At 45.4% G+C, this 26,205-nt stretch overlaps 1 protein-coding gene across 1 annotated transcript in view; it reads right to left on the reverse strand.

Moving 5' to 3' along the window:
• The window catches only part of ZMAT4 (zinc finger matrin-type 4), a 56,278-nt gene that overhangs the window by 11,468 nt on the left and 18,605 nt on the right, over positions 1–26,205 (reverse strand). The window contains exons 3-5 of the mRNA XM_032204239.1: positions 16,123–16,212; positions 9,993–10,149; positions 4,222–4,449 (exon numbers count right to left, since the gene is read on the reverse strand). Of these exons, the coding sequence (XP_032060130.1) occupies positions 4,222–4,449; positions 9,993–10,149; positions 16,123–16,212 (475 nt within the window). The remainder of the gene's footprint in view (positions 1–4,221; positions 4,450–9,992; positions 10,150–16,122; positions 16,213–26,205) is intronic.

The raw sequence follows: 26,205 nt of genomic DNA on the forward strand, positions 1-26,205 counted from the left end.
TCCTGTTCTCCTAGAAATAAAAGGAATTGTGAATTTCAGAGTCTCTGTGGTCAGGTTTCTGCTTTGCACTGATTCACTTCCATGAAGATCTGAACAGAGCGTTTCAACCTTAATTGAAGGGCTCAGCTTAAAATACCAGAGTTGTGGGATTCTTACCATGGGCTGCAGAGCTCTTTAAGAACAGTTTTAATGCACCATATATCCGTCTCTTTGAATTGCCACAGTATTATTTCTTCAAAGAAATTGTTCAAATACTCCGTTTAGAATAAGTAATGTACAACATTATCAAATGTGATCAGTTTATGCTTACCATAATTAACCGTATAGGGTATACACTAACCATTCCCCAGCTATATCTTGCAGGCTCTCATAAAATCACATTTATCTTTTTTGAACATCAGACCCTGGCTAGACAAAACAGCCCCACTTTGGTCAAACACCTTGAACATCTCTCACCTAGGAATTTGGCCCAACATAAAGCTAAACATCTTTAAAAATATCCAGGTGAGTACTTGAGAATAGGGAGTAAGCTATAGGGCAGAGGTATTTAAGCAGTCACCTACACCGTTGTGTGTTGTGATGTGGCATGGCAAAAAATCACACTGCAAATACGTTTTTGGATGCTCTCCTTACTGAATGCACTGAAGATGCAGCAGCAATGGTTTTACAGCCACGCTCTGACCACCGCTGGCAGCCCATGCATGTTGCACTGGGCTCTAGGAGGCAGGGACCAGATACACTCATGCCACAGGGCAAGGGATGGAAGAGGCACTGCAGCAGGGACGGGAGGTGCCTCGGCACCTCTTGCAGCCTTTGGACAATGCCGTGACCCCAGCAAGGCAGAGACCAGGACTGTAGCCTAAGAACCTGGCAACACTTTAAATTAAGGTAATAAGGTTCTAATGCTCAGCGGCTAATTTAATGGCAGACACTAACAACAGCCTTACTGAATCTTAATTACTTGTGTAGGTGGAAACACCACCAGTGACTAGAGTTCTGAACTGGGGACACCGATTTCTTTCCACAGCACGTCAGAGCATCTCGCAGTTGCAAACAAGGGGTTGCCCGACCAGCCAGCCAAAATCGTGAGCCATGAGAAGGATTTGTGGAGCTGAAGCCTCAGGTGTGAAATGGCCTCCATTGAAATTAGACACAGAATAATAAAAATAGCCTTGGATAAACTGCAGGATGAAACTAAAAGCAACGATCACTCCCAAAATTAAGAGTATTGATCTCACTCGAGCTTACCAAGGTTGCCAACTCAGTTGAAACTAGCATCATAAAATGCACCCAGCCAAAGCCTGAACAAAGTGTGCTGGAGTTGAATATCAGTACAGAAGGTAGTCTGCAGTGCCAAGGTGGTCCCAGCCAGAGTAGCTTGTTAGTAAATTCTGTGTTCTGTCTATATTCACATTTACTTTTGCATCCTCATGACATACCAGCATTCTCTCCCCTGAATCATGACAAGCATGTAAAATTGAATGCACTCTTATATCCATTAAATAAAATATTAAAAAGTAAAGTCATTAATGTCATTCTGCATAAAATGCATTAAAACACATTCCAGGGGAGTACTTGTTAAATTGCTTCTTACTAACCAAAAGCGACAGCACAGTACAAAAAGTATTTATAAGGCATACAAGGAAATTACGAGCCATGAAGGAAAATTAAACTCAGCTCTTTGCCTGATTTTTCAAGATAGAGTCTGCACCTCTGACAATTTAACTTTGTATGGAGAATACAAAGGCTGTAGGTGACAACAACCCGGTGCAACCATTCCCATTCTGCTTTACTGCAGAGGTTGCTATATTTTATTCTAGGGATTCATGGTGCAATCCCCTTGACAGGCACTGGTTTGGGCTCTAGGGACTGGTGCCTTTCTTATTCACCAGTTACCAAGTGCTCTGGGAAGACGACTCATGTTCACATGGTTTACAGCATCCCATCTACAGGCAGGCCCTTAATCTGTCTCCTTCGCTCTGTAAAATCCAAATTTCACTGGCAGGCACCACAGAGAGCCAGCAGAAAGATGAGACCCAAGGCACAGCACCCTGAAAGGAGCTGAAGTGGTGCAGCTCCCTCTGCTCTCCACTCTGCAGTGCCACTGTAATGGCATTTAATTTTAATGCAACCCCACTACCTAGATCTCACACAAAATCATCATTCTTCATCACCCTGAACAGCACCCACTGCTTGGCCAAAGCATTCAGACTATGTGACCGAGTGCTCACATGCATCGTAGCTTTACCTTGGAACACGCTAGTGAAATGGTGCTGTTATTGAGGCATTTTTTGCTCCCCCCTCCCCTTTCTCATTTCTGAAAAGAAGTAAGATTTCAAAATTGCAGGATGAGCACTTGGCAAGAAGAATCAATGTTTTTGTTTCCCATAAATATCACTTGTCCAAAAATATAACTCTATTCTTATTTCTCCAAATACACATTCATATTTATCAATAAATATTTTATTATAGCCATTATCAAAGCATCAAAGGCTGCTGAAATGTTGTACTTCAACTGACACTGCTCTTTCCAGGCTTACACAACGCATCAAACGTCTCCCACAGTAGTCAAAATACAATTAATATTTAACTTGTGTTGGGAAAGCCAGGGACAGCATGGAAAAGAAATGAGTCTGCATTCTAGTGAACAGTGAGGTTGCAAAACAAGCAGAGGGAACAGAGAGCACATGGCCGTGACACCAACCACGTCCTGCAGACACCAAACTGCAGGACACTGAAATCAATGGTCAGACGAGGTCTCAGTTGCCCGCACAGGACAGGTTGCCATTGGGTAACTCTGAACCTTTTTCTTGAAGTAATACTTGACACTATCTGCCAAAGTAAACTATTTCCTTGGACATCCAGGAGATTTCATTCTGTGTTTTTGTTGTTGTTGTTGTTGTTGTTGTTTTTGCTTTGTTTTGTTTTGTTTTTTGGTTGGTTTGGTTTGGTTTTGTACACCAGCAGCAGCCTGCCCCGTTTTCCTTGGCCTGGCCGTGCAGCTCGCAGCACCTAGAGCTCACCTCTGCCCATGCTGTGGGTGCTCACACCCCACACGGTCCTGCTGGTGCTGGCAGGACGCACAGCCCTCCGACTTCAACCCTCCTAAGCAGGAGCTAAATGAATAAAGCACTTTGCCGTTGATTTATTTACAGTTAGTGACATCTTCAGCCACTCTTGAGCTTGGCAGAGTTCGCAGTACTAAGCACTTCCATGTTACTGCCCCAGGTTTTATTTCCCTGTGTATTTTCAGCAGTGGGCAGTGACTCAGCCACATGAATCATTTACGGCACTGTGAGTCACACCGGGTAGCACACGAAGGATCTGGATAACCATTACAAGGCTTACTGGAGATCAAGAAATACACAACATACTGCACAGTAATTAGTATTTAAAGGAAAGTTATTTCATTTAGCAAGGAAAAAGAAGGTATCTTAAAATGTTAATGCTCTCCCGTATGGTTTTGAAAATCAAACCTGTACTTTTTGCTCAGCACATTTCAGTCAGACATACTGTGTACATGCAGGATTATATCTGGAGACCACAGAGAACGCTCTTTCAAATGGAGGTCCTTACCTATTCTCCAGTAATTATATCTCTATATTAAAAAGGAGCTTTGTTCAGAGTTCAGTGTGAGGCCACATCCTCAGGTGGTTTAAATTAGCACATCTCCATAACCACACACAACTTTAAGTGAGCTAATGACCAGCATCTGCCTGCCACCAACATGATACACCAGCAGCAGGCAAGGCAGCTGAGGAGGGCTCGGCTCGCTCACTGCCTGGACCAGCCCAGAGAGATACTCTCCCTTCAGCAGGAAAACAGCAAATTTATGTTTAACACACTGAAAGCAAACAATCAATACTTCTCTTGGGCCCAGGGTGCTGCAGAGTTTCACACACACTGATTAAGTCACATTAGACACCATGTGCTCTCTCTCCCTGCAGCAGGGTCGGGCTCTGCCTGCAGCAGTGGAGCAGCCCCGCTCCTGGGCTCCCAGTCAGGCTGAGCGCTCTGCCCTCCTTTCCTCTAGGCTCAGAGGGATCATCCAACACTTGCTCAAGGATGGATGTACTAACAGATGAGACTACTTTAGGAAGAGGCAAAATAAAAGCTTAGAAAACAACTTCTAAATAATGCTGCTGAACCGCAGAGCGCCATCTCACAGCAGCATCAGACTCGGAAGGCAGCAGCACCCCCCTGCTCTCCCCTTGCCCTCACCTCTCAGCTCGCCAAGGTCCAGGGTCTTCCCCAGCTGCTCCAGCAGGTCGGCTCTGGCCGCGTTCTTCTTGTGCTTCTTGCCATCGTAGTGCTGCTGTGCCATCATGGGGTTGTTGAACCAGGCGGCACACAGCTGGCAGTACCGGTCCGAGTCCCTGCGCTGGTGCGGCGAGGACACCACGGGGGGACGGTCCGTGTGCGGCTGCTTGAGGGAGCTCAGGGCGGTTTCTGCAGAAGGGAACACTTGGGGGTTAGCTTTCCACAGGTGATAGACCCAGACCCTGAAGCAGATCCTGCACTAGATGCCGGGAATAATCAGCAGTGGTTACAGTGTCCCACCAGATATTCCAGATGGCATTGCTTGGAAATCTATCATTTCTCATAAAATAAATAAATAACATAAAATAAAATTTAAAAATTGCCATTACACATCTCATTGTTGTGACTGAATCTACTGAATTTCTCCTCCTTAAGTTGCTACTTCCAGGAAAAATTGCCAGTGGAGAATAAACAAAACATGCCAAGCCATCAGCTTCTCAAGATAGAGAAACGGATGTATAATATCTCAGGATTCTTATTTTTCATTGTATTTGGTATTGGAAAGAACAAGGAAAATCGTAATAATTTTAGTGTAAGAGATGGAAAAAGATACTCTATATTCAGACCCCTCATTCAAAGGTTTTCATATTATGAAGTGACAAATGTAGCAATCCATGACCTTAATTTAGTCCCATTTCCCCTCAGATTCACCACAAGGCTGTCTGGGATAACAAATGTGATCCAAATACCTTCAAAAGAAAAAACAGTGACAGGTCCTCACATAATGGAGCTGCACCTTGTTTGCCGTAAGTTTCCTGCTTTGTACAGTATTTTTGTACAAAACCATGGGAAAACAGCTTCAAGTAGAATAAAATTTAGATAGCATTGGAATACAAAAACACACAACTAGTACTTAATTATCACACCTCATTCAAAAATTCCATTTTATGTGACTATTTTTTTTCCAGATGAAATCTCTGCTATCTAAATAATTAACAGACTGCACTCTCTCTGTGCTACAAAGACAGGCAACTTTTAAGGCTGCAGGCAGGAGCTCGAGGCTCGCCTGTGATGGGAAGGCTCCTTGCTGCTCCAGCTGAGCCCCAGCAGAGCACAGGATGGCAAGCAACGGAACCGCCTCAGTGCCTGGTGCCAGGAACAGCAACAAGGAGCACAACAAACCCTATTTAGACACATAATTATGACCTGAGCCCACTGCACTTGTCTCCACAGCTCCAGAGAGTTCACGTTGCTGCAAGTCTTCTGTTGACCTACTCGGGATTGCACGTCTATTAACCTTCCTGAAGGAAAACATATCTTACTTATCATGTTACTTACAACCTTATCCATTTCCAGGGCTTTATAAGCCTCTATTGTTTTGATGACACCTGCCAAGGTATCAGGTGTTCTCTGCCCGGATTATTGCTGGTTGTGAGGCACTGTCATCCTCCCGTCCACATCTCCTTTGGAGAAACACCTGAAGAAGAATTTTCTCACTTCTGCTGATGTGACCCACGCTCTGCACAGCGCTAGCAAAATGAGCTCTTTTGGGCATTAGTTAATAAAGTGACCGCCTAATTGACTCCTGCTGAAGATGTTTATTCTACTCGTTTTGCTGTCTGGCCAACTGCCTCCTCATTGTGTGTGGATTTATTTCACACAGGGCAGCAACACACAGCCTGCTCCTGCTCCAGCAACAGTCTGCACCTCACCAGGAGCTGTTGTCCTGCTCCTGCCTCTGTCCTTGGCCACAGGAGAGGCCACAACCAGAGATGTGCAGGCTTCTGGCACTGCCCGAACAGACAGCTACTGCGGCAGCCCGGGAGCTCTGTGATGTATTCGACGTGCCACTTGCCAGGCGCCCCAGGCTACAAAGCCAAATCTAAGGGATCCTTTACTCAGCTTTATCCCTCTTTACGTTAGCTGCCGCCAGAGGGGAACCACGGGGACCAGAGAGGAAGCTCTTCGCTCTGCAGAGCTGGTGGTGTCCGCAGGAGTTACGTCTCCCACTCGCTAAGGAAATATGACAGCAGCATGCCATGCTGCTCGGCCGCCAGCTGGACAGCCGGTACCGTGGCCATGCATCCAGGCCTGTCCCGATGCTGTTGGTGCTCACCCGATAGCAGAGAAGGAGGGAGGGTGTCCGCAGGACACGCTGCTGCTGCGGGGATTGTGCTGGTATCCCCGAGGCTTGCATGGACCCAGTGCCTGCCTCACCTGCGTGCTCTGGCACGGCAGGGCTTTCCTCTCAGCTCTCACAACACAAAGCATTTTCTCGTAAAGCCATGTTCCTCAGGGGCAGTTTACAACTACAGGCAGTCCTAAGGCGTGCTGAACCCAGTCTGACAATTAATGAAAACATCGCGTGTCTTCCAAACCCTCCTGAAGAGAAACAGATGAAAGTTGACTTCCCCACAAACGTGGATTTATCATTTTGTTATTCAGCACATAGCTACTACAGAACAGGAAACATCATCATTCCCTGAGCAGCAACATGAAAATTAATAATAAACACTCACAAGACGTCAAATGTTAAAAACGTTGCTCTGTCCTAACACAAACATAAAAGCTGCAAGTTTGACTATTTCAAGTACTTCAAAATGCTAAACAGCTCACGACAGTCTGCCTTACATTCCTGTTTGCTGTGGGAGGGAAGTGAGAAAGTCTTACTTTGCTGCATGAAGCAAAACACAAAGTTAGAAACAATTTAGCACTCTGGCAATGAACTAATGTTTGACTTATTTCTTGCATGCAAAGCTTTTTATTCATAGCTGTACTTAAATGGCACCCAACTTGTCATCCTTGCCACTCTCCAGGAATGGAGCACGAGAAGGAGAAAGCAACTGAGCCACAACAAAGGGGCACTGCAGGCACCTACACCTGGATAAATGAAGGTAGCAGCTATTTTTCCCCCGCAGTTCTTTATAACTCAGCCTGGTGACTGGATGCAATCTGATAGAAGATGTTGGAAATGATTGGAGAAATTCATCAGAAATAGTGGTGACATAAAGCCTCTGAGGGCTACAACCTTGTACAGCAGAAGCAACGGAAAATCATCGCCAATATTTTGCTGTAGCGATGAGAGATCACTTTCCTATTGTGAAAAACCTTACCGCTAAGGCACCCCTCCCTTTTCTGAAAGCACCACTGGAGAAGTTGGAGATCTGTATTTCATTAGGATGATAAAATAGACAGGGAAGGTGTAGCCCCGTAAAGAGGCTGTGAATAAATCTAATTTTCTATGGGACTGGTGAGACAGAAAACACAGAATATTAAACAGGGGTTTGTTCAGAGGCTGACTGCAGTCATCAGTGCGTGCAGCATGTGTCTGCAGAACAGGTCTGCAACCTTTCCCAAAGCCAGCGTGTACAAAACTCCAGCGTAAGGGAATCAGAAAGTGCTTCTGGACTCCCTGGTACTGGACTCCCAGCTTCAATTGCATTCATTAGTCTTCATTTTTTCCCCCCAAACTCATTTTGTCACTATGCTCCACAAAAGCATCTGCATGTCTGTGTGAATGAAATGACTTCTAGAAAGGTGGTTGTGCAAAGAATTTCACAAATTCATTTCTCCCTTTACAAACAGATGCCCTAATTAAGCAAATGGTCAGTTCAGAGTTTCACAACAACTTAGGGTTATAGAGAATATATTTTTGTGCAAGGCTGCAAATCACATATTGCAACCTGAAGACTGTTACCCATTTTTACTCGCCTAATACCACCAAAGTACTTCATTAGATTAACTGTATATGTTTAATCTCAGCCATAATAAAAGCACTTGGGAAACTTTCAGAATATTTTAAGCTTTTTTTTTTTTTTCTTTTTTGAATGAATGAATGACAAGATTATGAGTGTTCAAATATTTGTGTAGAGTCTTTCTCACTTTTGTTTGATAGCAAACGCAAGTTAAGAAATAATAGTGTCAGAGCTGCTGCCAAATGTTCCCAGGCTGTCTGGCAATCACAGCTTTAATGATGATGTAGAAGAACCTCTGAAGGGGCCTTCCATGGCACTGGGGAGGAAAAGTGCTGGTATCCCTCAGTACTGAGTCTGTACTGAATTCAGCACAGCCAGCCCTCAGCTCGTGCACAGCCTCTGGAGCTGTCTGAGACTGCGGCCTCCCGAGCTGCGCCAGCCAGGAGGGAGCAGGATGGCATTCCAAGTGGCGGAATGCTGAGGAATGCTATAGGAAGCCCAGAGAAATGCTATGTCCAAAGAGCACATTTCTGAGAACTGCTGGAGAGCAAGAAGGTGCCTATTAACATATTCCTGCGGCTCAGCTTCATCAGATCAAGTATCTGGGGGACTTGACGAGTCCTGAAGTTATTCTTTCCTAGTGATTACTGCAGCTGAAGAGCCCATTACTCACAGAGCATGTGGTGCAGATCACTTATTGCCTCTGTGAGGCTGATCCAGATGATTAAAAAATTAGATAAAAATATAATGCAAAGCTGCAACTCTTTGAACGTCATGCCTTGACACAGCCCTGCAGCCCCTGTACCTACCAGCAGCATAGCACAGCTGGTCACTGCCAGGACACAGAGACCCTCCGTTAAGCCAGCACCGTGGTGCTTCAGAGGTCTGTAGTACAGCAGACTGTACAATTTGTCTTATCTGCACACTGCCTGTCCATGCACATCTCTGACTTCATTTACAGAGGTGCCTATCCCACTGTGCTGGCTCCCATGGGTTCCACAGCCACGTGCCCAAAGGACCAGCGAAGTTCTCAGGTGCATTTCAGCAACCTCAGCAGGGATGCTGCCACACCTTCTCTTAACAAGCCTTCTGAGAACGTCCTCCTTAGCTAAAACAAGCAAGCCATAATCTAATGCAAGTCCCTGTATACCCTCAGGGAAAGGCAATAGCATTTCCCAAGCCAATACTGATTGAGGACAAATGATTTGCATCTGCATCATCAGTCTGTGAAGTTAAAAACAACAACAAAAACACACAGGCAGACAAAAAAAACTTATTTAGTCATTTCTAAGATTTATGCACGTCTTGTTAGGCAGGATATAAAGTGCCCAGCAAAATTTATATTGTTCTAAAAGAAGCACCACTGATACTAACAGTGAAATACAGACTTCTGTCTGCAGGGCTGCAGCACAACGGTGCTGCCTGTTTAGCATGAGGAATACATTGTTCAAGTGTCCTCTGCCCTGACAGCCCCAGAGGAAGTTTTGTTTTACAGTATATTAGTGTTTTGCAGGGACTTTATGGCTAAGCAAACAATAAGATGGTTAAATTATCTGATTCGAACATTTGACGTTATAAATGTGAAAGTTAATAGGCTCACATTATTGGAATCACTGTGGAGGAAAGCGTGAACACCTGTCTGGGCAAAAATCAAAAGACAATTGATCCAAAACATTTTTAAAGACTACGTTTCCCTCTGAGGTAAAAGCAAACAGGATTCTGCTCTGTACAGTAACAGGAAAGGTTTATTAAGTGTATTAGCTGAGCTGTCAAATAACTTCTGATAATTAAAGCGAGGCTCTGCTATTTGTGCCCAGCGGAGATACTGTCTTCCACTGAGCAAAACATTTCAGGAACATGGAGCCAGATACAGGGCTCTCACAGAAAGGCCAGCGCTGGCTGATAAGCCACTAATCTACGTGAACAAAGCAGACAATAACGAGCATCAGCAATTCTTAAAGGTCGTTACAAGAGGGGCGCAAGCAAGGTGCCCATGTGCTGCCCCAGCCCGCTCCGGCCCCACCGCCTCACACTTACCTGCGGCCTTCAGTGCTGGTGGCTCACCTAGCAACAGTTTTAACCTTTTGGCATGGATTTTCCCTTGGTAATGCGATTCAGCCACCACTGCTGAGGTAAAGGACATGTTACATAGTGTGCAGCATTTGTTCTTATCCACTGTGTCACCATCACTGCCCTGGATGGAGACAAAAAAAACACAAAAAACAGGTGCATCAGCCCACCAGGCAGCCAAGCGGAAGCAGGGGAGAACTCCAGGTTATGCTGAGGATGTGATTTCCTAGGGTCTCCTGCTCCATTTCTCCCCCAGACTCCGTGGGTATCCGCACAATGAAGCATCTCAGCAAGAAGGCTGTGTCCCTTTGCAAGCTCCTGGATGTCAGCTAACAGATGAGCAGAAGTTTTAAAACTTCAAGAGCGTGACTGTATTTCAGTCCCAGCAAGAGGTTCTCTCAGCCACAGTGATGTAGGTAGGGCTCGTCCTTCACAGTCACCAGTAACTGCATTTTTATTTTTACAAATAAACCCCGATTTAATGAGAATATTGTCTCCGTCACTCACTAATGTTATTCTTGAACGAATAAGAGCCAGCATGCCTCTGGCCAGCCATGTAGCTGAGCTGAGACCTACCGCTCTTAGCACACCCTGTGAGAAGAAGCAGTTGCAGCTGAAGGCTGTCAGCAAAATATCATTAACTCTGCTGCCAGCAAATGTTTGCGAACAAACAGTATCCACAGATACAAGGGTAACCGTACAAACAACTATTAAGCAGGGGAAAGAGGCACATTTGCACCATTAGTCACAATTAATTATTCAATCCATCCATAAGGGAAATAAGGATTGCATTTAGGACCATATATGCATGGCCTCTCTTTTCAGAAGATCGCAGTATGGCAGGTTGGTTGCCTAGCACAGTTTCTAAACAATCACTTTTGAAAATACTGCTCTGTGAAGAGCAAGATCTTTACAAAGCTGGGAAATGACCTGCTGTATGCATGCAGGTAGCATCCTGGTTCATTCACCGGGCAAGAGGCCCCATGCCATGCAAGACTGCCTCCAGGGACAAGCCATCTGGAGGCAGTCATGTACTCTGTTATTCTTTATTTTTTATTTTTTTTTTTATTTAAACAAATATTCTTCCAACTGCTGGTATATTGTCAAAACAGAAAACAGTCTGCTTTAGAGGCTGCAATCTTCACAACTAGTTGCAAATGAGTTTTGCAATTCATCCATGTGCAAAGATAGAAGACAGCTCAGGCGTTTACTGGGGCACCCTGTTTAGCCCAGTGTTGGCCACACAGCAAAACCACACTCAAAAATGCAATTCCCCTTTGTCAAATTTCATCCTTCTATTTGGACAGAGAATGAAGGTCCCAGCTTTTTAACTCCCCCATGCACATGTGTGAGACAGTTCTAGCCCAGACTTCTCCCCAGGTCACACGCAGCACCGCCAGAGCCCCAGTAGCGCTGCCACCACCAGCACATCCCGACCAGTGTGCAGCTGGCTCCTCCAGACATGTCCTCAGCTCACATGGACAGTGCCCCAGAGCGCCAGGTACACAAGCTCCTGCCCTACACAAACCCCACGCAAAGCAGCACCACATGCAGTGACCCCGAGTCACGCACCGGAAGGGCCCCTGAGCCCCCCAGCAGCTGGGGAGCAGGATACAGGCACTAGAACAGTGAACTGATTGTGTAGGGGCACCCAACCCCCTGTTTAAGGCTGTCTTCTCCCAAGAAATAAGAACAATTAGAAGGAGGACTGATTTTCATTGCTTTTTTGTTGTTGTTATTAACTATAAATCAACTTAAACCTTAGGGAGAAATCTCAAGAGGCGATAAGTACTGTTCTGGGTGTAATTTGCACTTCTTTTAAATAGGATTCTCTCAACATATTTTATGTCTTCAAAGAGAAATCACTTGAAAGTTAAGAGCCGAGGAAAAATTCCCAGACTCTATTGATCATCAGCGGTGGTAACATATAAAGAGACTCCAACAGAGCTCGTTTGAAAACCTGATACACTTCAGTGTTTACGCACTAGGGTCCCTTCCTCTGCTTGCTCTGCTCTTCAGTGATGTTTTTTTCTTCCCAACCTACTTTCATAGCTAGACTGCTTCTAAAAAAAGAAAAAAACGGTCAAATGACCCTCAGACCCCCCAAGTTCACAATTAAACCGAACCACTACACATTTATCCTAAATCACTACCTATCTTATCTAAGCTCACTGATGTTTCTGGGTGAGCATCTCAAAGCCTGGGTGGGGATTTCACCACCAGCCTGGCATTCACCTGACGAGCAGTGGCCCTCATTTCCTGGTGAGTCTGAGGGCCAGGCTCTGCCTAAAACACAAACAGACCCTTGCTCTAACAGCCAGCCATCTTTCACACCCTGAATGCTGTTCTTCATTAGCAGTATTGAGATGTTTGGAGAGACCTTAGGTACCCACACTTGCAGCATTTGTCGCAGTATCACCTTCCTTGGCCTCTGCGCTATGCTGCCCAGAGGCTGGACCCAGCCCTGAAGGGTAATTATGCCTTGGTGCTATGTCAGCGGCTGTTTTACCTGTAAGCAGATGGGCTGGGGGAACCTGACCCCGGTGTCTTTTGTCACCTGTTGAATGACACCGCGTTGATAGGATTGTGCAGCCAACCAGTAAAACAACGTCGCTTGTTGGCCAGATCGCACAGGGACCAGCGCTGCCAGCAGCCCAGCCAGCCTGAACCAGGGCAGGAGCCCCCCTCAGCACCCTTGGGCTCATTCCCACTGCTCACCTTGCCCTGCTCAACCTAAAGCTGAAAACATCTGAATTTAGCTTCCATAAAACCCAGACCAGCAACTCTAGCCCCGTGTTACACAAGCTGAGCCAACATGCAAGGATTTTTTTCTACTGTTTGTTTTTGCAATTTTCTCCAGGCAATCCCTTCTCTCTAACCTTTGCAAAGATGTACCGGTGACAGGGCTAATGACCTTGCATCAGCTGAAGCACAGCACAACATGAACAGCCTCGGAGATCAAGTATCTGTTTCCCAGCGCTGACATTGCTCCTCTTTCCCCCCGCTCTGCAGCAGCGCAGGCCAGCCTAATTCATAGGGCTTCTCTTTGTAATGTTATAAATTTCAAAGCAAATCTTGTACATCCACCAGAATTAACTTCAGTTATTCAGATGCCTGTTAACAAGCCACTAAAAGGCATAATCCTCATACAGGGCCAGGCAGTTGCAGTCCTTTACTGGATGTTGCTTAAGCAATCCTCAAGAAAAAATGTGGATTTTTAATCCGTAGATGCAAATCTGCTGTCTTCATTTCCTAGTTTTTATTAAGAAGAAAAGATTATACAAACCCTTGAAATACAGCAATATAAAACATACCACTCCAGGCACTGCAAAGTGTCTTTTAAATTTGAGTTAATTTTCTGTGCATGAAGAAGGTGCTGCTGTTAAAGTGCTATTTCCACAATGCTCTGTGTGAGGTTTAGACCACTTGCCTGCTCTTTTGGAGCCTGCTCTTCTTGTGGTACAAGCAAACAGCAAGTACCAATTCATGGCAATCTAAATCCAAAACAGGCTTTAAGGAGCATCTTAAGGCCTATACATTCACTGAAAAAAGCCAATCCTAGATGAAGTGAGGGATGCTTTTTACAACACAAGCACGTGTGCCAGAAGGAAGATGATAGTTAAAGCAACTCCACCATCTTACAGTACAAATAGGGCGAGAAAGAATTGGAAGGCTTTTCTCCCAGCCCAAAGAGTTCATTTCCTAGCAGATCAAAAATTTTCATCATGTTTGCCCTGATTATAAGTGGAGCCCTACTTTGTTGTTTTTTTTTTTCAAGTGAGAACACCCTGACTAAAACTAATTCTGAGACTTGAGGATATGACTCCTAATTTCAGAGTGGCCTTGACACAAGCTGTGACTTTCTCAGATTGCTTTCAGTTGAAACACTAAATGGAAATTTAAAATGAAATGTCAACCACCACTCAGTACACCAAAGACATGAGATTTGTCCCTTCTCCACACAGAAAAAAAAAATTAAAATAGTAATGAATAGCCCAACAATTAGGATGTCACCCAGTGCAAAACTAATTGTATGTCTAGGTCTTCTTACTTTGCAAGGATAATGGGTGTTTTAGGAATGCAGAACGTTTTTATACTCCTCAAATAATAGCATATGCAACCCTTCACACCAGTGAGAGGCCAGGTAGAAAATGCTGTCTCTCAAACTATTTCGTCAAGTATCTACAACTGCAGAAACTTTTCTTTCCTATTGTCATGTGGAGAAAGACAAAGTATTTTTGTTTTGTGGCCAAAGGGATACTAAAGAAATGGCATACAGTCATGTAACAGTGCAGTTTTTGATGAAAGAAGGCTAATACTCCCTTTTTAGTTGCGGAAATTTAATTGGTTTGCGAGGATTATTTCTAATATTCATTTAAGTCAGTATGTCATGGCTTGACTAATGTTGCTAGATATCTGAATTTGGCAATACAGCTGCATTCTGTACACAGTAATGATGTTATCATGCTGCCTCAGAGATGTCCTAAATATTTCTGTTCTATTTAAACGCTAAAAGCTTGGATAATAGCTGATCAGCAATAGGGCTACTTTGCAAATACTGCGCTGTAAATGTTGGCAGATTTTCCCTGCTACATTTTTATAATATAAATAATTTCAGAATGTAGGTCTTGCATAGCATATCATTCACCTGTTTCATAAGGACTTATTCAATTCATGCCCCATTAAGGGCTGCCCTTGGCACAATCAAACACAAGAAAACATAGAATTACCTTAGTCCTCACTGTGCCCTTTCATAAAAGAAATGGGAATTCATTCAGCTTTGATTTAAGGTCTGTTTGGTTCTCTCTGTCCACCATATCCATGTGCTAAGGTGCACGTGCAGGCCTGGGGTTTCTTGTTTGACGTAATGGAGCTCATTAAAGAATTATGTTTCAAGTCTATATGTGCATGTCCACTCTATCTTTAACATCCTGTAATTAATAATTCGATAAAAATAGTGTGAGATTCTGTTGTTATGGGGTAGATTGCATCTGCAATTACCCTGTGTGCAACATAAAAGTTCTACTAAAATTTTAATTACTGTGTGAAGGAGCTTTCAGATCCCTTTGGCAACACTCACAGGCTTCCTCCTTTAATTAGAAGATATCTCGCTAAATATTGATAGCATTAAGCCACAGTCACAGTCTCATAGATCTGAAATGGCTTGGATACTATCTGCTGGAATCTCATCAGCAGCTCTCACACGGGCCTGGGAACACGGGAAAGAGCTGACTGAATAATTCACTGAGAATCGTTCACTCATAAATGTAGTCTGCCTTTATTGCCTGACAAATGGCTGGGAGCTGGTCTGATTGCCTCACGCCTGTTTGTTTATCTGAATGCAGCTGAAGAACCAATCGCATTTTTTTGAACTGCAGACAGATTGCAAAGCCTCCACGAGGAGTCTTTCAGCCGCAGCATTCCGTTTCCATTGACCCATAGAAAAAATCAGGTCAGAGGAGACCTGTGGAGGTCACTTTAGTCTCAGGTGACCTTTCTGGTCATGCTGTGGTTTCCAGCTGCATCATGGCACAGGGACAGCAGGGACACCAGGAGCTGAGTCCAAGCGGGGGGCACAGGGTCCAAGGCACAGTCTTCACCTTAAGGCCTAAAATACACTGCACTGCACCCAAAGTGCTGGCCAAACAGTAAGTTTTGCAGTTGCATACGAGAAGCTGCTGGCTTCAAGCACAGCAGCTCTAAAGCCTCGGCCAGAGCCACCGAGGAGCAGCCTCTACCCTCCCAAACACTCAGCCATAAGCCTCCCTGCAGCAATTTACCCTTTCTGACTTTTGCACAGTCGCTCATCATCAAAAACCAGGCCATTACAGGTAGTTTGGTCTTCGTTAAACTAAATAAATGCTGGATATCTGCAGCAAAAGAGCATTCAAATAACTAAAAATGCAATTACTGTTGCTGACGTGCAAAATATTTCTTGTACAGTTTATTGAAAATTATTTCCAGTTACTTAGCATTTCAGCTAATCTAAATGTTACCTCTGGGTACTTGATTATCTGTAGCTGTTACAGAAAAAAAAATGCACAGAGTCAATGATTCACAAAGCAGTTGAGTAAACAGGGACTCAAATTATACCCACATTTTCTGATCGGAGCTTTTTAGCTGGACAGCCTCCATCTATGGGATGAAGCATATAATAGAGGCGAACTTTGCTGGCATGTTTCCGACTCTGGAAAAAGAAAGAAAAAGAAAAAGCAAGAAATGAAGTTACAAAAAAAGCAAGATGCTCTACTGCACTGCATACAAAACCAAACTGCAGTAAGACTTCACATCCCTTTGAGATGTGTATACAAGGTGGGAGGAGAAAAGGGGGAAAAGACACAGGTGAGAAACACCTGCATCCTGTGTGGGTTTCCAGGAGCTTTTACAGAGCTCTCCCCCGAGCCGAACTGAGCTGTAGGGAGGTTAGGGCACCTGCTATTAGCAGGAGAAATGGTCCACCTTCACCCCACTCCATGCGAAGTCCTGCTGCCTACAGCTCCCCAAAGGCACAGAGGAAATAAAGAGGTAAGAGAAGAGCAGTGTTTGTTATCGGACCATTTCCACACCAGGAGAGACTGAAAAGATCAGGGTTATTAAGCTTCAGGAGAGACAGGATGGAATCATAAGGGATTAGATGCATACACACAGACAGAAACACACAGTTTCTACACTTCCAGAAGAATAAAATACATAAAGGGAATAAAACCTCACTCTCTAGGAAATAAGCCAACTGATACCTGCCAAAGGTTTGAAAGAAATTTCTCCCATGGGTAAATTATCAGATAATTGTGCATTATATGAAATCTCCTGCTTTCCTTAGAAGCAGCTGGGGCTGGCTCCGCATCGCCCTCCAGCACCAGCACCGCATTGGATGCAGCCAGAGCGTGCCGGCAGGAGCATTGCCCTGGTCACACCAAGAGGCAGAGCCATCCCCAGAGCTGTCAGCCTGCAAAGCAAGATGTAAAAGCTGCTGCAGCAGGAGCACAGACACGCACCTTCAAAAACACTACCTCGCAGTCGGAGCTCTCGCCTTCCAGTAGATGGGAGGGGAAAATAGCCTGTAACTACTAAATAGGTGCATCCAGAGCCCAGACATGCACGGCAGCTATTATTATGCAAATGTTTTCTCAGAATCTCCATTTTTGATTGCCTTATGGAACAATGGCACCATAATATTACAATTTCAGATCACAGATTTGCAATTTTAAAATATTAAATTATCATTAGCATGTACTGGAACATTCTTTTTCCTGTGGCGTGAACGTGGAGCTAAATTTGCACGGAGCTAAATTTGTATGCATAAATGTGACTATGCAATATTTTTTTTTAATGGAGCAAATCAGTCAAGATAAATAATGGCAAATATCTTTCCCTAATTTCACTTCCTGTATCCATTTAGAAAATGCAATTTTCCCTGACAGAACTCAAGCTCTCTTTGAACTTGCTGCTATCAGAGCTTAGCACAGGAAACCCCAAAAGCTTCAGCTACCAGTGATTAGCAGTCCAGATAGCAATGGCATAATTAAGAAATGACAACATAAATGTTTGAAAGGCAAACAACAGTTGTGGAACATCAGCCTCACTATCTGGTACTGATCCTGCCTCAATGTTTTCTTGTCAGGTTTGGGCTAATCCTGCATTTCTTGATGTCTTCTTGTATGCAGCTCCCCTACAGAATTTATAGGTTACAAAGTTTTTCCATCTTTTGGTTTGGGTGTGGGTTTTTTTTAAGTCTTTTAAATATGAAAAGATTTTAACACTAATCATTCCTATTGTTCTTTTCTGTGGCACTCACCTGTGCAATACATGATGTCTGAATGGCAGCAGTAAAAGGCAACAAAGCTTCAGCTTTTTGTAAAACACCTCTTACTTTATTTACGCATTTGTTTGGACTTATGAATGCTAAGGAAAAGGAATAACTTATGTTTGGCATAATGTTGAACTACATGGTCCCTATGCGGCCTTATTATCCTATGGTTATAAAAGCAGAGCTTAACATCACCCCCAGCTTTTGCAAGTAAGTAGTGAGTACCTCATTCCCTTGAAGGAAGCAGAGGTAGCACAGCCTATTTGTCAAACCATTTTATCTCTGGTCTTTCCTACATTTACATGTGTATTTATCATCCTAACACCACAGCAAGAGTGAAATGATTGTTCTTGGTGTGCTGCTTGCAAACAGCCCTGCTGGTTATCTTCTCTCCACAAAGCCACCAAAACCCACTGCAGCAGTGATACGCGGAGAAGGTGAATGCTGGCAGTGACAGCGATGCTCCACAATGCTCCATGGCCACTTCTGGCAGGACAGCTTGTGGCACGGGCTGAGCTGGGCGCTGCTCACTTGCCATCCAAGTGGAAGTACCTGAGGAACAGGGGGCAGAGGAACAGCCGCACACAGGAACCACAAAACCAGCATAAATGGGATCAGGGCTCACGCAGCTCCTGTTTTGATCCCCCTCACAGCACCCATGAGACTTAAAAAAGACAAATTTTTGTCACAGCTGTAAATCTGTGGTCTGGAACAAGAACACCGCCTTTGAAGGTATCTGCCTGCTCATCAATAGCCGCCACAACTTATCCTAGGGTGCACTAAGACAGTGTTTCTGTGCCTGTGAATATTTCCTTTGTAGCTTTACAAAGTGTTATGCCAAAGGCACTTTCACTTGAATTCTGTCTCTAGTGTCTGGAAACAACTCCTATAGCAGGGAAGAAGTCTAGCTTAATACTACATACATGCTTTAAAAACAACCCTCTCTGTGTGATGTGGGGGGGGGGAGCTCAGAAAGGCAGTTTTCACATAGCAACTGCAGGCTTCTGCATTGTAAGTTCATGCTATTGTTAGAAGGCTCATCAATAAAAGTAAACAGATCATTTCTATCTATATCAAACCTATTCTAATACCAAGGACTATGGCTGAGGCAGCAGCATCCCAGCAATGCAACCCTAGCACAGAAAAGAACAAAGCAGAGCTGAGTTGCACTATGAAATGCGATTTGATTTTGCATAAATCAAGTTTTGCAGCACAGTTCTGTCCAGAGCGTGCAGCAGGGAGGCGAGAGCAGACAATCAGGGCTCTGTGGGAAGGACAGCAGCTGGCAGGTCCCTGTGAGCTGCAGGCGAGGCTGTTTTCGGACAGAGCAGATGATTTCTGCCTCTGGAGCTAGGACAGCAAGGGATGAGAAGTGAAAGCACTGGCTTATGGAGGATTTGCTCGCTGCTGCAGTAATTTAGCAGCTTTTTTTTGTACGTTTACCAGCAACAGCAATGTCCTTGGGAAGGACCGAGGCACCTCTCCCTCTACAGGGCCAGGAGTCTCTTGAAGAGGCATTAGCTGGGGGTTCACTGGGCTGGACAGCACCGGCAGCGATGCCTCCTTCCTGCAGCCTGGCAGAGGGTGCAGGAGGCTGCCAGCAGCCCCAGCCCAGCAGCCTGTGGCAGCCCAAGGGTCTGTTCCCACTTTGCACTGCTGATTTAAGCTGACCTGACAGTCTGAAATATTTCACCATCTTGCAAGGGACTTCTTCCCTTACCCCAGCCACCTCACCAGCTTCAAACCAACTGCTCTGCTGCTTTCCTCACGCTGTGATTGCTTCTGATCCGATTTCTCTATTCTCCACAGTTCTGTTTATCATGTGCTTTTTCACTCTTCCGCTCGCAGCATCATGTTTTCAGTCAGCCTGCCTTTCCTTTCTTGCTCCCCCCCTCCTCCATGCCCTGCTCTCGAGCCAAAGCCACCAGACCTCCTTTTGCCGGGGACACGCAGTGCGTCAGGCACAGGCAGAGACTGTGCAGGAAATGGGAAAAGGAACTGTAATGGCAATGCTAATGGCTGTGGCTTCACTTAGCTTGCAATAAATTCTTTTCCAGAAGACCGTTGGTTGGATTTTAATCCTTTTAGTGTGTACCGTGTCGATCCTTTTTGTATGCTGGCAGTTTCTTAATTAAATTGCCACAAAACATGCAGTCATATGATTACATCAACTTTATTATCTATATGTGCCCTACTTGTAATCTCATCAAAAGACAGAAAGTTATTTTGGCTAGACCCAGTTCCCCACACCTCATGCAGAAGGCCAGTCACACTGTCTGCCTGAGACCATGCCGTGCAGCCCGCCCTGGAGGGGCTCTGCCCCCCATCACCTCCCAGGAGCTCCCTGCTCTTCCCAAGGCCTGACCAAGGCCAGCGGTGATGATGCTGGGTGCGTGGCCAGCTCCTTCCAAGCACTGGTTTGCAAATGACTGGACTTGCTGATTCAAAAAAGCAACATCCTAGATTTCATAATCGTTTAACAAACTTTCCAATTCCTACTGGAACGGAACCAATTTCTCCCTCATTCTGTGATATAACAACATCCTCTGCTTTTCTAAAATAGAGGACAGAAGTATTTTCAGAAAACGCCTTCCTTTTTTTGCCTCTCCTACCCACACAATGAGCAAACACTATTGTCAAGATCCCCGTTGTTCGCTGCAGAGACAAACTCCGTCTGTTATTCCAGACGCTGCTGGGTGCCAATGTCCTTTTTATCTCTTTGTAATTTTTGCAAAGCCTCATTTATAATTTATGGTCATTTCTATCCACTTCCCCTTTTCCTCTGTGAGTTAATTTTTTAAAATGTGTCTCCTCACACTTGTTACTTCCTGGGCACACAGATACGTGTCCGTAATTCCCAATTACATACAACTGGATTTACACTGCTAGGAAGCTGGCTTCTTTAAAGCAACGGGTAGACACATTTCCAGTTTAGACATTAATTTGCTCACACATAAAGGTAATTAACTGCTGATCTACTCACCCAAACAAAGTGGAAGCAACCACTGGCCCCTTCCATTTTTTCTACATCCATGATCATTCCCTCCCTGCCTGTTTAGTCCAGAGAAGGGGCTCCGATGTGCACCAGGAGCAGTCCCTGCTACATGCCATGGGGACCATTTCACAGCCCCAGCAGCATCTCCTAACTCTTTATTCTGCAACTTAAAAAATGAAACAAAAAGGAAAAAAAAAAAAAAAAAAGACTTCAGATGCTCCAAGTAAAACAAATAGCTGTGACCTGCTGCACCCAAAGCCGGTGACTTGTAAGGGATTAAAGGGGCTGCTTTGTCTTCCGCTCTGCTCAGCTCTGCAATCACGCAAGGTCGAAGTGTCCAGCCCAAGCCTGGCAAGTTTAATTAAAATCAACATTGTTGTTGCTACAGCCACCTTAACAAGAGAAAAGAGCCACCCACTCGAGGCTCCTTTGAGGGTGGCCCTGGATCAGCACCCAGCGCCACAGCGCATTTCCTGAGGAGCTCAGAACCAGCACCAGGACCACCTCCCGGCTTACCTGGGCGCCAAACCTAGGAGGAGCCTCAGAGTCTTAGAGAAGGGCTCCTGGGCTGATCTTGTTCAATGGCAGAGAAAATGCTGCCCTTGGGTTTCTTCCCTTGGTGCAGTCTCCAACCCACAGGCAAACCAGGGGGGTCGCACCATGCCCGGTGCAGCAGGGACAGCACAGGCTCCAGGGCTGTGTGATGCTCGCTTGCTTACAGGATTTATTCCATAGCTGGAAACCCCTGCCCTGCCATCCTACAACTGCCCATTCAACCAGGACCTATGCTCAGCTCTGCAGGCTCCTGCATGATAGATAGCTGCAGGCCAGCAGAACGGTAAGGCATGAATTTTCTGTCTCAGGAACCACCATTTCATCTTTAACTTCACCATCTCCTATACTGATTTAAACTGTAGCCAAAGTATCTCTGGTCCTGCACACCGCAGCGTGCCCTGCAGAGAGAACAATCACTGCCTGCTCCCAGCTGCTGCTCACAGAGCATGAGGTGGCATGGCTCGGCACTGTTCCCTCATCCACCCCGAGTACCCGTGACTGCCGCCAACTCCACTTCTCCCCCAGACACGCTGAGAGTCCCTCATTGCTTCTCCAGCATTTCTGATGCAGGTGAATTGTACATTCAGGCTAATGCAAATCTGCATTTACTTTTCTTTTGGTGTTCTGGGATTTATTTATTTTTTTTGCAAGCAGTGCACATCCCTGTGAATGTGCCCAGGGAAAGGGGAGCTGGGAGAGAGTGTGAGCAGGGCAAGAACCTGAGGCAAGCTTCATGCAGCAAGCTTGACCTTTGCTGTTTGCTTGCAACCAGCTTCCCAGCTGTATGCAAGCCCTTTATCAAGGTATTTGTGGCATTTAAAACCCTTTAAACTTGTAGAAAAGCAGTTCCTCACATGTTCCTGCTCAACATGCCTTTACCCTCAGATCTGTGCCAGGGGTGTGTACAGAGGTGCCGTGGGTGGGTGCCTTCGCTGCAGCCATGGGATTTCTCTGCTGCCTTGACCCAAGCCATGCACAGACATCAGGTTCCCCCTGACAGAAACAGATCAATTTCAAGCAGCTCGAGCCCAGGTTTCTCAGCTCAGACTGGTCTGCCACAGGTACTCAGGGTGCTTACGGCTGCATTAACCTCACTGTTATGGTCCTGACACAATGGGAAACAGCACCAGAAGAGTTAACTCAGATACATCTCCTCCTTACGAAATTTACCCAGCACAGTGCTGCAAAGCAGCAAACAGCAGCAATGCTTGGCTGTTCTCATTCTATCTCTGTGTGTTTGAAACAAATCACTTTTAAAGTATGTCAGTGCAACTCGCTTCTGAGAACCTGCTCAGCCCCGGTGCAGTGCGTGGGCGGATTTTGTCACAACACACAAAGACAACTAAAGACTCTGCTTTCAAACACCTGGAATCCAAATCCAAACACAGCTTTGAGTTTAAAATATTAAAGAAAAGCGGGAATCAATATCTGGAACAGACAAATGCCTTCCTGTGCATCAGCACAAAGGGGCTGCCGCAGGAAAGAGAGGCTTCTCCCCGGGGATGGCGTGGCTGGGGGCTCATCCCAATCACGCAGCTGAGAGAGGTGCCCTCACTTCCAGCCCAGGAGCCTCCCTGGCTTGATGGGGCATCCCTTGTGCCCCTCCATCACCTCCAGCCCCAGGATGGATCTCATCCCTGGTGGGTTTTACCACTGCTCAGTGAGTAGCCTAACGAACTTCAGTTATTTTTAGCCAGAAACGGGACTCTGTGCAGAGGGAACCTTGGAAGGGAGCTGCATGAGAAGTCTTTATCTGTTCTGCTGCTGCTGCTGCTTAGCAATAGGTTTGGACACTGGGAGTGCATTAAAAATAATGCTTGGCCGTTAATGTTTACAACAGTATAGCAACATGGAGCCTTGTAAAATACCAGTTTAATTTAAATTGGTTTCCTGGAGCACACTACTCTAGTAGCTAATACTGCCCTGGTGAGTATGTACTTACTGTATGCAGAAAAGGGAAGAGGTATCACAGCAATCTCACCATAAAAACTGACACCCACGTATATCTTTCATATATGCTGTGAGGTCGCATTTACCTCAACATATTTTACTTGCTGCTGGTAAATGGCACGACACAAAGTGGATGCCAAGGCAATTTGCAAAGGTCTGTATGTGCACATACAAAAAACAGAATGGCACCTACATCATCTTTGCAACCAAACAACACACGCACACATTAGAAGCTTTCTTTAGTCTGAATTTTGTTTCCCAAGCTGAGGTTCTACCAAACACCAGTACAATCTGCAGAATAATCTGCAGAAGTTTGAGCAACCACTTGAAACTATATACTGTGCATACAATGCAGCAAAGCAAATTCTCAGCAGTTGGTGGGAAGGACATAGGAACAACAGGTAGGACATGTCCCATCCTCCTTCATCCTCTGAAGTATTTGCAGGTTTTTCTCACTACAGCAAACCAAAACTTTGCAGGTAGGTGCCATGGCACAACAGACCAGCTAGCGATGCTAGCATTCCTTCAGCAGCACCCAACCAACACCAACAGGCACTTTGACAGACCAGAGCCTTGTGTAGTTTCGCTTCCAGCTGAAATGTGTCCTCTCTGCTCCTCCATCCTGGAAATGCCCGCAGCACCTCGTGTGGGGAGCTCACATCACACACAGAATATTCCAGCTCCTTGTGTTCTGGTGCAGCATTTATTTTGTTAACTGGAATATATGCTCCTTCGCTGCATTAATATTTCAGATACAAGATTGCCTCTCTGAGCACACACATTTTGATCCTTAAAGCACTGATGTGCCAATGGTAAACAATGTTTATTATTCCTATTGACAAGCCATCATTTTATGCAAAGTTTCCCAGAGCAGGACAGCCCAACTGGAAGCAGATTAACTTGAGCACCACTCCAGCCCGTGCAGACAGAGTATTGATGGGGCTGTCGATACTGTGCGCCTGCTTTGCCCACTGTGACAGGGTGAGAAATTCCAAAGAACACTCGGCTCCCAGAGATGAGCCAAAGGGCACAGCACTGTATTTATTCTCTGGAGTTTGCTCTGCATTTGAATTTTAATACACTTTTCCTTTGCCCTCCCCCTGCCTCTCAGGCTACACAGTGAGCATTTAAACATCATTCCTTCATTTCGCAAGGTGAGCCAATAACAGCACATCCACATGACACTTTCCTGGGCTTCTCTTCCTTCAAACCTGGTGTATTTCTTCATTTTAAATGAAAAAGTAAAGTACCATCTGAACACCTGAAGCAATAAAGATTACAATGAAGAAAAGCGTTATAGCAGCTTAAGGAGCAAATGTGGTGATGAATATGCAGCTCAAGGTGGAATCTGAAAGCAACTTTGCATATTTGGTAATTTTCCTGCAGGATTTTCAAGGAGAAACTTGAAAATAAATTGTACCATCTTTCTAATGGCTGTGAATACTTCTATACAGCAATGAGGATTCAGAACTAACTAAGAAACCTTATCTTTCTAATTTACAGAGCAGCACACCAAAGTGACTGCTACAGCCCTCTCTCAACAACAGAGCTGGTAGAGGGTGTTAAATTATGGGTAATCAAGACATTATTCAGGAAAGAGGTCTGCCACTCCAGAAGGATGCAGAAATACCTAAATCCTCTCTGGAACACAGGTTTTCAATGCACTTTCAGCAAGTAAACCACATCTTATTTCCCCCCTCCTCCTCTGCTTGGCACAGGCTACTTCCACAACCACTGCTGCCCGCTGACCTTCTCTGATTTCTCTGATGCTCTTCCCCTTGCAGAGGGATAACAGCGGTCGCTGAGTGTATTGATCCCCTGCTGAAGTGGTCGCACATCTGCAGGGGCTTCTGCTCACAGGGAACAGCCCCAGTTATCCCTCTGCAATGCTTTTGAAGGGTGAAAGGTGTTGGAATAGCAATGCTTTGCTGATAAAAGCTGCAGGAGCTGATTCACGACCACACTGCTGTGACACAAGCCTGAACCCCAACCTTTCCACCGGCTCCCACCTCCTTGCAAAGGGCTCTGCGCTAAGGTGTGGACACTGGGTCACTACTCTTTTCCTGCTTAAAAACAAAAATCAGCCCTCTCATTTCAAAGTTGTGTCGGAAGGCACACACTGTCTGTGCAAAGACAGAGCAGGAAGGTGCCTTCTTGGCGCGCTGCCTGGCCCCATGGGAACCCTACAGCAAAGCCCAGGACCTTGCCCCTCTCCCCTGACTCTCCTCAGCCTCCAGACAGAGTTGCACAAAGCACATAAAATAAGGGCAGTATTTTGCTGTATGTCACGTTGGTAGCAAAAATATGCTGCAAATACTCTGATTCTTTTGTCATTTTTCCACTACACTTGCCCTTGGAAATAATACTGCTTAATACTGCACGACTGACATCAAATTATTTCTTATTCCTGGCAAAGTCCTGCAGCAGAAAAGAAGAGTTATTGGTTGATGATTTGGGGAAGGAGACGAGACAGCGATTGGAACTGACTACTCCTGTTTGGCAAGATAAAAACATCCCCCTTTCATACACCATTTCCCTCCTTTTCTTACAGAGAAACGTCTTATTTTGCATGCGCAAAGGAGCCAAGATTTCACCGCCTGGCACAAAGGCTGCAGGCCTCCCTTGGCTGTGACGAGGAGCCAGGGGATGAATTCCCCAGCTCTCCCTGCTCCGGCTCAGTCACAGTGCTGTGGACCCACACAAATCACGGCACAGAGGGAGATGCGTTCCCCACACAGACCTTGAGCCTCAGACTCTGGCTTTGCAGTCCAGCCTCCAGCCGGTGCCTCCCCCCTGCTCTCAGCCTGGGCCAGCACCAGGCAGCAGCAGAGGGGAGCACCTCCTGGCCCAGGGTCCCCATGCAGCTCCCCGAG

Source organism: Aythya fuligula, chromosome 27, assembly GCF_009819795.1.
Source record: "Aythya fuligula isolate bAytFul2 chromosome 27, bAytFul2.pri, whole genome shotgun sequence".
Taxonomy (NCBI): domain Eukaryota; kingdom Metazoa; phylum Chordata; class Aves; order Anseriformes; family Anatidae; genus Aythya; species Aythya fuligula.